This window comes from Anabas testudineus, chromosome 7 (assembly GCF_900324465.2).
Source record: "Anabas testudineus chromosome 7, fAnaTes1.2, whole genome shotgun sequence".
Lineage (NCBI taxonomy): Eukaryota > Metazoa > Chordata > Actinopteri > Anabantiformes > Anabantidae > Anabas > Anabas testudineus.
Genome location: NC_046616.1, coordinates 14982085 through 14993243, shown reverse-complemented (window position 1 = coordinate 14993243; position 11159 = coordinate 14982085). Strand labels below are relative to the sequence as shown.

The following is an 11159-nucleotide window of genomic DNA, read 5'->3' as shown; positions in this document are numbered from 1 at the left end:
AACTTCGAGACTATTGTCATAAACTGCAAATATTTTCTTCTTTTCTTCTTCACTGTGTTGTGCAATGAGCTCTACACTCACAGCATCCTGTCTCTCTGATCTATGTCTGGCTCATCTTCTCCTGACAAAGAAAAAATTTGCAAAGCCTTTGCAAGTTTTTGCACAAGTGTCAGCCAGTGTCTCAGTATTTAACTATTTAACCATTATTAGCTAGCACGCTAATACACCCACACATAAATACACGTTATCGTGGTGTAAGCAGAACAGAGACATATGGGTTGGTGGTGTTCTAAGTAGGGAGAAGGAATAGTCACTCCCACATTTTAAAAACAACTAGTGAAATGAGTGCTGTCATCAGTATAAAACAGTGAGGAGGCTTCCTCTTGCTTCAGTGTTAGACTTTCACTGTAACACCTGTAACTGCCCTTCAAGGCCACAGCTCAAAGAAACACTGCGGATTTGCTGAATTTCCCGTCCAGACGTGGACTTGGATAAAATGGAATATTTTGTACAGAGGGAGATTTTGGATGATGACCGCCTGGATAATGTGGCACAGAAAGGGATATGGGTCACAAAACCAACTATTGTTGAACGAGTGAAAGACTACTTCAGGTAACGTGATGACACAAAGGAGAAAAGTGTAAAAACTGAGAGAGACAGTGACACAAACTGAAAGAACGAGAACTGTGTGCTTGAATGTGAATGCAGAATTTAACTGTATGTGTGGCTTTCTTTAAGTTCTTTAAATGTATGCATGTATTAAAAATATGAACATATTCATTATAATACATAAAACACACTAACCAATCATAACGCAGGACCTGTTAGGTCCAAATATTTAAAAGTAATTGTTTTTTCTCTAAAACTCAAGGTGAGCTAAAAGGGGCAATGCCTCTTCTGACACATCCTATGTAATCATCCTGCTCAGTTACACTCAAACATCCAAATCATAAAATTAATCATAACTAGCGAAGGGGGAAACATTTACCTAATTTTTATAAGTAGGCCCACAAGGTCCTCTTTTGAATTTATATCATTTTTGAAATTACCTCTTTTGAATATGACCTTTACTGTAAATAAGATTTTTTTTCTTGAATGACTTTTGCAGGTGTTCACTGTCCAGGTTGAAGCTTATGCTGTTTTCATGGTTCCCAATTCTGCATTGGTTGCCTCAGTATCCCATCAAAGAATACCTTCCGGGAGATATCGTATCTGGCGCCAGTATATTCGTCTTGCATCTGCCACAGGGTTTGTTTATTGAAGAGAGCAGTGAATGTATCATACATCATTCTTTTTCTTGCTTGAAGTTAGTGGAAGAAGACAGATAACACTCGTATCCTGCGCTAGTTTGCACCGTTCCGACTGTACACTAAGCTCCATGTAGCTTTGTATTTATAAGTGATTATTAGTTGTCTAATCTCACTCTCAGCAAGAAACTGAATAAACATCTTTCTCAAAATGCCAGTTAGCTCTTTAAAGATTTTAAACAAGCTAAATATATGCTACTACCCATCACTGAAACATTTCTGAAAAAACTTCTTTGTAACTTTCTTCTAGGTTTGGCATATGCCCCGCTGGCTGGCTTAAGCCCTGTGTACGGTCTCTATGCGTCCTTCTACCCGGTGCTGATCTACGTCATCTTTGGTACTTCCAGACACCTCTCAGTCGGTGAGAAACTGTGTATTCTGTATTAGCTGTGATTAAAAAGGGAACAAAGGAAAGAAAAGAGCATTGTCAACTTGCATAAACTGACTCTTGCCAGTGTGATCTGTATTTCGTGTTTGGCATGTTCAGGTACATTTGCTGTGACCAGCATCATGGTTGGAAATGTTGTACAAAGGCTGGCACCAGACTCAAACTTTCTCATCCCTGCAAATGGCACTAATGGGACAGTTGTGAACACTAGTGTACGGGACCATAACAGACTAGAGATAGTAATGGCCTTAACAATCTTGATGGGAATCTATCAGGTGTGTGTGTTTGTTTGCATCTATTTCATCAAATCAAAATCTCTCAAACTAATGACTGTACTGACCAGCTCTTTAAAGTCATATTGCACTTCATGTAATCACCTCTTTTCTCTTTAGATCCTGCTGAGTATATTTAGATTTGGTTTCATGGTGAGCTACCTGTCTGAGCCGATGGTTCGTGCTTACACCACCGGCTCAGCAGTTCTAGTGTGTGTCTCCCAGCTTAAGCCTATGTTTGGAGTCTTGCCGGGTCAGTACACTGGTCCTCTCTCCGCTGTTTATGTGAGTATATCAGGCATTACACAATTCACATACATATACAGACGAGAAACTATGTGCTAACTGTACCACCTGAAGTATTACAATTTAGCATGCAGTTTGTGGGGTCATTAGGTTTTGAGCACTTACTGTGCACATTTGTTGCACCCCACATGTTGTGTGAATTCATTGTTCTTCCTGCTCCCCCCCTCTCTTTTCCTCACAGACTGTGGTGGATGTTTGCCGACTGCTGCCTAAGACTAAGATACCGGTGCTGATCGTCACTATAGTTTCACTTGCTGTTCTCATTGCGGTCAAAGAAATCAACACCTGCTTCAGAAATAAGCTGCCTCTGCCCATCCCTATAGAACTCTTAGTTGTGAGTCTACTCTTTTTCCTTTTCACACACAGAAATGAGTGTTCACCCACTTGTCCAACAGGGGGCGCCTTATTATCTAGTACACCTTTCTTTTGTTATTTGTTCCATTACACATTTATGTCACACATTGTTTATCATGCAAGGAAACATTTCTACTGGCCAGACGTGAAGGAGAAGCAGTGTGTGAAAATGATCTGACCTTAAAATGTCCTTTAGTTGATTGTCACACTGTTTTTTTGTTTTCACCAGATCATATTTGGAACCATTATCGCCCACTTTGGTGAACTTAAGAGTAAATATGGTGTCAATGTGGTTGGACTCATTCCCAGTGGGTAAGTAAAAATCGTTGTGTTTCAAATTATTTGAAATGAATATAACAAGTCATACAAGGAAACAGGATCACAGGTGATGAGTTTCTAAAAAGATTTTGCAGAAGTCCTCTTACTGCTCTTTCTTGGGTTTGCTTTTCATGTGGTGTTAAGTGGTTAGAAAATATTTAGTAAGTAAAAAAAAAAAGCATAATTTAATAAGGCAAAGTTAATTTATTTTGAATATAGAGAGTAGTGTGAGCTCCTTTAATACCGTGAACTTCATGTAGAGCTGCCTATGTCGGGTCTGTGCTAATCAAGGGAAACCCATTCCTCTTTTCGTCCTCCTCCAGAATGACGGCCCCTTTTGCACCAAGTAACAGTTTGTACTCACAGCTTGCTGGCGATGCCTTTGCTGTGGGTATAGTGAGCTATGTTATAAACATTTCCCTGGCCAAAACGTTTGCTCAGAAACTTAGCTACAAAGTGGATAACAGCCAGGTGGGCCACAGACACACAACTGCACACTGCACGCTGCTCCGACAAAACTTTAACCATTATCAGTATTTGGATCAAAAGACAAATTATACAAAGACATTCATTTTCAGTTGACATGTTGTGTGTGACTCTGCTGTTTCTCTTTCCCAGGAGCTAATGGCAGTGGGTATTGGGAACGTTTTTGGAGGGTTCTTTCAGAGCTACGCCGCAACTGCCTCTCTGTCTCGCACCCTCGTTCAAGAAAGCACAGGGGGCCAGACACAGGTAAACACTTTCACAGACACACATTATGCCTGTGATTAGGTCGAAATCTAATGTTTGAACTTGAGATGATTTACTTTACAACATGGATGAGTGTATGTGCTTGTGTTTTGTAAGGTTGCTGGCATCATTTCATCCATCCTTATGCTGATTGCAATTTTGAAAATAGGTTCTCTCTTTGAAGATCTCCCTACGGTAAAAGTCTCCTTCCTGTACCATTTCTTTCTAATGATCGTTAACTTTCCTGGCTCACACTTTAATAACCAATATTACTTATATATATGTGACTGTGTGTCTTGTTCTTAGGCGATCTTGGCGACAATAGTGGTTGTGAATTTAAAAGGAATGTTTATGCAGTTTGTCGACCTCCCTATGCTGTGGAGGACCAACAAAGTTGATCTGGTACGACTAAATGTTCTTTAATAGTCATTCTGCTCAGTTAATGACTGTGTGAACCTCACAGTGCTGCTGTCCTCACTGACTGTTGTTGTTTATTCTGCCTTTCAGCTGATTTGGCTGGTAACTTTCGTAGCAGCCGTCCTCCTCAACCTGGACCTGGGTCTGGGTGTTGCTGTTGGCTTTGCCATAATTACTGTCATCTTCAGAACACAACTGTAATTGCACATCTCTAATTATGAGTTATCCAGAATTAGCAGAAATAATCAGAGATTTTGAATGAGCTGCAGGATAGGACTTGCTATATGTTAATGATATCATTTTAATGCTTTAACAATTTCAGACCACACTACTCTGTCTTGGGACATGTGCCAGGCACTGACTTGTATCTGGACATAGAGACCTACAAAGAGGTAAGAATCTTTTAGTGATAAATACAGTATTTAATTAACAGTTAAAGTTGAAGGATCAGTTATATCTACATCTTTTACATCACGTCTCATGAGTTTAGCTTTGTTGTTGTGAGTATGTGTTAATGTTAGTATTAGTAACTTGGTGCTGTTGGTATGCTGAGCCTCACTAGAGTTAGATCAACCTTCAGACACTGAGTGCCAGAAGGTTCAGAAAAGTCAGTTTAATAAACCTATACCTGAGTAAAGTAGACAGAGCAAACGAGAGCAAAACCTGCCATGAGTTTCTGAATTCTTCTACTTTATGATGTCTCTGCAGGCAAAGGAGATTCCTGGAATTAAAATCTTCCGTTCATCCACCACTATCTACTACACCAACGCTGAGATGTACGTGGATGCCCTGCAAGAGAAGGTGCGTGTGTTTCTGTGTAGGTCTTGTATTAAGTAATCCCTGTCCTCCATCTCCAGCACCCTGACTCTCTTTCATTATCTCTCTCACTGTTCTTGCATTTTCTCCTCTTATTTTAATGTGAATTTTGGCTTTTTCATACAGTGCGGAATTGACATCAGGACAATGCTGACGGCAAAGAGGAAACAGGAGGCAGACCTGAAGCGTCAACAACAGAAAGAGGAAAAGAGGGCAAAAAAGGAGGCAAAGAGACAAGTATGACATCCTAAATTACACATATAGATATCATTTGAAAGCAGTTGGTTACGAATTTTAACTAATACTTATCACTTTTTAGAAAAAAGGGTTAGGGCACCTGCCCACTGGTCCATTCACTTTAAAGGATCTCAATGAAGACGATTATGAAAGACTGAGGAGAGAAAGTCAAGGAAATATTTCCGAGTTTAGCGTGACAGATACATCGACCAATGGCCATGGGATAGGTCAAGTAAACTGGGCTTACCAACATGACCCAGCCATGATGAGCTCAAATCCAGACATTTGTTTGCCTGGTGATGGCGGCGTCAACACAATCTCGCTCCCCACTGAGGAGGAGAACAGAAAGATACACACTATCATCTTGGACATTTCAACAATCAGCTTTGTGGACACAGTCACTTCAAACACCTTGAAAAATGTATGTATGCATCTATAGGCAATAATCAGATATTTTGTCTACACAGGGATCATCCACACATTTTGAATGAAAAAAAGATGCAAATCAATACCACTGTGTCTTTTTTATGCAGATTTTCAAGGAATTCGGGGAGGTTGATTTTAACATCTATTTAGCTGGTGCCCAAGGTGAGTGAGACAAAAGAGACAGAGTTAGTGGTATTAATAAAGACACAGTGCCGTGATGTTTTAGATTATGCGTCAAGATCTCAGCTTCAGTGGCGCCACATCGTTCCCTTTTAAACGTGTCAAATATAAATATATCACAAAATGCTGTCCCTCTCACAGTGTTTTTATTTACCTGCATGTTTTTTTTCTGTCTGTATGTGTCAAATATTAGTTTGTGTTGTGAAGCAGCTGGAAACAGCAGGCTTCTTCTCAGACTCCCTCCCAAAGAGCAAGCTGTTTGTCACAGTTCATGATGCCGTGCTTCATGTTCAAATGAAACAGAGCCAGACAGACCTCAAACCTGTGAGTTCATCACTATTTAACTCTTTACATGACAGATTATTATCAACTGCCAATACTCTACATGGTCTGTAATGTTCCTACACTCAGTTTTAAATCTTTCTCATTTTTTTCCTCAGGATGATTCTAACATTACCAAGATGTGATCAGCAGAGGTCAAACTCTGACCTTTTCCAGTTGCAGTTTGTTCTCCAACCACACTTAATCTTTATCTTAGAAGATAAAAGTCCTAATCACAGAGAGTACCACAAATTATCAGGGAATATTTGCACCCATACATATATATGTAGATAGATATAGATATATAGATATGTGTGTGTGTATTTTCTTCTTTCTTCTCACTTTTGTTTTCATTAACTGTTTTCATTAACTGATTGCACTTCTAGGTAAAAGCATAACTATATTTTAAATGTTTTTTTTCTTTGTAATGTCTCTAGAAGATTATTTTTATACAGATGTAAAGGCGGAGCATGTGTAGTGTGATTGAACCAAAATAAAATGTAATGTAAATATGTTTAGTATCTTTTCTGAATTAACAGAAGAAACCATGTAAATACATAATCATAAATTAATAATAATATAGCTTGTATCAATCCTTTTGTGGTTATTTATGGTTCACCTCTGGTCAAGGCTTTAAACCTTACAACAACTTCACACATTGGTATACAGCAACGCTTTTTCTCTCTTTGATTTAGCTTTTTTTTAAACTAACATTTTTCTATGGCTAATTACGGTTACAAAAGACTCAAGGAAAACTTTGAGAAAACTATGCTATTAGAAAAACTGAAATTTAAACATCTGTGTTACATATTAAAAATTACATTCAATGATGTTACCAAAAAAAAAAAAAAAAAAAAGAAGAGCTGAGACAAAGCACTTTATGACAAAGCCATTGATTTGACAGTGTAATCAAGTAGTCTGCTGATAAATTACTGACTAGTGGTTTTTACAGTGAAAATTAAGTAGCAATTTTTGAAGAAAGGATAAATCATTTATGGTCATTGTAAATACTCTATACATTTGTGATATAAAAAATATAAACATACTAGCATCTGTGTAAATGCCAGTGAATCATTATGAGAGTGATATCACGCCTGTCCACAGCTGCACTTAATAAAAAGAAGCATATTGTGATTTTGCGACACCCTCTGATAACTGCTTGGTTCATTTTCCTCCAACATAAAGGCAGAAGCTAAGATGTGAAAGATTTGCAGTCACCAGTTGGATGACCACTGAGGCAAAGTTGGAACAACAGGCTTTTATTGCACAGATTTGGAGAATATTTGAGGCAGACCTGGATGATCATTATTACACCGTGATATCAGCTTTTGGAAAGGCATGTGTAATATCCTCAAAACTTTTTCTAAACTCAAATAGAAACAAACTATGGTATAGAGTAAAGCTCAGGAACATGTAAAACTCCTCCCTTAGATTACCTGAGTACAATGAACTTGTTGATGACCTGAATTTTACTGTAGGTTTGATAAGCCACTCCTCAGCAGTAAAAGATACAGTAATTAAAACATAAACCATCATAAACAACATGTTAAATGTAAAACATTAATTGCACCACATGGATGTGAAGAACACTTTTTGTGCAGTTTGTGTCTGCCAATCATGAACTACTGATTCAGTAAAGAGTGTACTCTGAAACAGACAATGCTAGATAGTTATCAAACACAACAAAGTTGTATTGTTTCTTTTTTTGGCAACAAAAACTATTTGCTTACACATGGATTTAAACATGTCAGTGTGTGCTGTTTTTGTTAAAATAAAGAAACAGATGTGACTTACTGATAAAATTTTTTAATCTTTTTAATTATTAGACTGCTATGCTTACCAGAGATATACGATAATATGTGATTATATAGCAAAAAAAAAAAAATCCAGTGTTCTTATTACCACTGGTACCCCTTGTTCCTTCACCTTGTACATCTTTTCCATCTCTTCTTTCAGCCCTTGGTACTTCTTAGCTCTGTCATTCTCAACCACCTTTGGTGGTGTGTCCCAGTTTGGCTTTGGGACTTCCAGCCTGTACTAAGCCCAGATGTTCCTGTACACAAGACCAGCCACTTGGTTATGGCGTTGCTAGCATCTTTCATCCCGCTGTTGTGTGCTGGATTGTTTTAGGAGCATCTTTGCACAGTCTGCACCTGGGGTCCTGCCTGCTATGGTGGTCTCTATCGATCTTGTACTCAGAGCCTGCTCTTGTGCTGCTAGGATTTGTGCCTCTGTGCTGTCTTTCAGTCCAGCTTTGTCCAGTCACTGGTAGGATTTGTCGATCTCAGCCACTTCTTCTATCTGCTGGTAGTGCATACCATGCAGGGGTTTGTCCTTCCATGAGAGTTCCTCCTCTTCCTTCCCTTGCTCCTCTGGTTTCTGCTGACTGAGGTGTTCGCTAAGCAAGGCTTCAGTTGGGGCCATCTTCTTGATGTATTTATGGAGCTTAGTTTTTCAACCACGCATAGTGGCTTTTACGATCACCAACCTTGGGCCTCCTTCCTTCCACTTGCATACAGTCTTAGGGTCCTGGATTTGGGGTGAAACCCTCTGCACAACCTGCATTGTAAGGAGCTTCCTTGTCTTTATGTCATTGGCTTCCATCTCCTCTTTTGGCCAGTGTATTACACAACCAGCAGGATGTAGGTGTTGATCGGCCCGACTTTGTTCTTCCCATTCAGCTGACTTCTCAGGACTTGCCTCACCCTTTGGAGGTACTTAATGGTTGCTGTTTTCCTTGCTGCCTCTTCGTGGTTGCCTTTGCCTGTGGGAATCCAAGGCATTTGTAGCTATCCTCAACATCTGCTGTCCTGCCTTCTGGTAGTTCTATCCTCTCTAGTCTGACTACCTTTCTTCTCCTTGCTACCATCCGACCATATTTATCCAGTCCGAATGACATCCCCGTGTCTTGGCTGTAGATCCTGGTGGTATGTATCAGCGAGACAACGTCTCGTTCGCTCTTGGCATACAGATTGATTTCATCCTTGTAGAGGAGGGGGCTGATGGTTCTGGCATTCAATAGTCGGTATCCATAGCCAGTCTTGGTGATGATCTGGCTGAGGGAGTTCAGGCCTATGCAGAACAGCAGTGGAAACTGAGCATCTCCTTGGTATTTGCCGCACTTGATGTTGACCTAGGCAGTCACCATGAAGTTAGCCTCTAGGTTTGTTTTCCACTTTCCCATTGAGTTCTGGATGAAGGTTCTTAGAGTCACGTTGATCTTGTACAGTTCCAAGAATTCCATGATCCAGTTGTTAGGCATTGAGTCATAGGCTTTCTTGTAGTCAATTCAGGCAGTGCACAGGTTGGTGTGTCTGGTCTTACAGTCTCTAGTGACTGCTTTATCTACCAGTAGCTGGTGCTTTGCTCCCCTGGAGTTACTACCAATTCCTTTCTGGGAACTGCTCATGTATTGATCCATGTGCCTGCTCATCTTGGCTGCTATGATGCCAGACAGGAGCTTCCATGCTGTGCAGAGGATGGGTTACTGGGCGGCAGGTGGATGGGACTACTGAGTCCTTTCGGGATCAGGACTGTCCAGCCTTCCGTTAGCCATTCACGCGCTAGTAGATTGTTCATTTCTGCTGCCAGGTGCCCATGGATTGAGATTAGCTTGCGTACAGGCTGGAAGTCCCAGTCTAAATGGGACACATCACCAAAGGTGGTTGAGAATGACAGAGACAAGATCCTGCGGGACTTCCAGATACAGACTGACAAACTGGTGATGGCCAACAACCCGACCAAACATTGGTGGATAAACAGGAGAACAAGGATGTAGTGATAGATGTAGCAATCCCAAGTGATAGCAGCATCAGGAAGAAGGAGCACGAGAAGATCTAGAACAACCAAGGGCTGAAACAAGAGATGGAAAAGATGGTGAAGGCACAATTGGTACCTGTGGTGAAAGGAACACTGGGGGCTGTAACTCCCAAATTGGGAGAGTGGCTCCAGCAGATCCCAGGAACAACATCTAAGAGCTCTGTCCAGAAGACAGCAGTCCTAGGAACAGGTAAAATCCTGCACAGGACCCTTTTCAAACAGTGATCAGGGGAGTAGAGTTAGAGTTAGAGACAGGTTTTGTAAACAGTGCTGGAAAAAAGATAAGATGCAGTTTACTATGCATTCATTCGAACAATGGGAAGTTGCTATGATAAAAGTGAATGACTGAAATAGATTTTATTGAGTGCCAATCTCTTGCTGACAGTGAAAATAGGTTAATTTCCGTCCTGAATGATGGTTAGACAGCCATAAAGATAAGCTATTTCTATCTGGGTCATACGGACATATTAAACTGGCAAACATATGGTGGCACTGAAAACTCAACATGTTGGAAAAAGTTACAACACAAACAAAACACGCTGCTAAAAACGTCAGCACAACCAAAAATAAAACATGCTGCAAAAAGAAAAAAAAGAAAAACAAAGAGCTCTGCAGATAGCCAAGACGACAACAGAAATGTCTAAAGGGAGCGAGTAACTATACAGTTGTAGATCTACATGTCTGTCACTTTTTAATTCCCCTGGAAACACTACAGTCTGTAGACGTGACAGCTGGATGGATATGTTGACATTTGTCTGCAATGTTTCCAGCACACTTGAACACTTTTGATGTTTCCCAAATGGTCACTGTGGTGAATTTAATCCAGAGCTACTTGTTGATTCCCTCCTTATAGCTTTGCTTTACCTCTAATCTATCATGATCTATATTCTGAAAGCATGGTCTGTATTATGTGGTAGACCCCTGCTGGGTGTGGCCACAGCAAGTGGGTTTATCCAGACCATCGTTGATGGAGTCTTCCTGTTAAATAGTGTCGGGGTCAGTTAACAGTTTTACAGTCTGGACTGTTTATCAAATTTGGGAATTTCAGCTCTATTTTTCACCAAATTCACCACTCAAGGCTAAAATAAACACACACATGAACACGCATTACATTAGGTGTGTGCTTGCAGAATAAAAACATGTGTGATGGTTGTTGTTCAAAGTGCAGGAAAGAAACAGTCACTCCCACATTTCTGAAACAGCTTAAACATACATGAACTGTCAGTGAGCTTCACAGAGGTCTGCTGAACTTACTGCCCATACACGGAC

The 11159-nt window shown here is 40.2% G+C and overlaps 1 protein-coding gene across 2 annotated transcripts; it reads left to right on the top strand.

The window, feature by feature from the left end:
• The first annotated feature begins 379 nt into the window (after nt 1-379).
• On the top strand, nt 380-7215 carry LOC113167237 (solute carrier family 26 member 6-like). Of its 2 annotated transcripts, XM_026367666.1 has the most exons (19): nt 381-612; nt 1109-1248; nt 1558-1668; nt 1795-1970; nt 2088-2252; nt 2455-2607; nt 2857-2939; nt 3269-3416; nt 3564-3677; nt 3792-3869; nt 3981-4076; nt 4182-4288; nt 4414-4483; nt 4800-4892; nt 5034-5144; nt 5227-5565; nt 5678-5732; nt 5944-6074; nt 6191-7215. In XM_026367666.1, the coding sequence occupies exons 1-19, from the start codon at nt 497-499 to the stop codon at nt 6215-6217; spliced, it is 2313 nt and encodes a 770-aa protein (XP_026223451.1). In that variant the 5' UTR covers nt 381-496; the 3' UTR covers nt 6218-7215. The 2 variants fall into 2 exon arrangements, with proteins under 2 accessions (XP_026223452.1, XP_026223451.1); XM_026367667.1 differs by lacking the exons at nt 5678-5732; nt 5944-6074; nt 6191-7215 and having other exon boundaries at nt 380-612; nt 5225-5373.
• The last annotated feature ends 3944 nt before the right edge of the window (nt 7216-11159 follow it).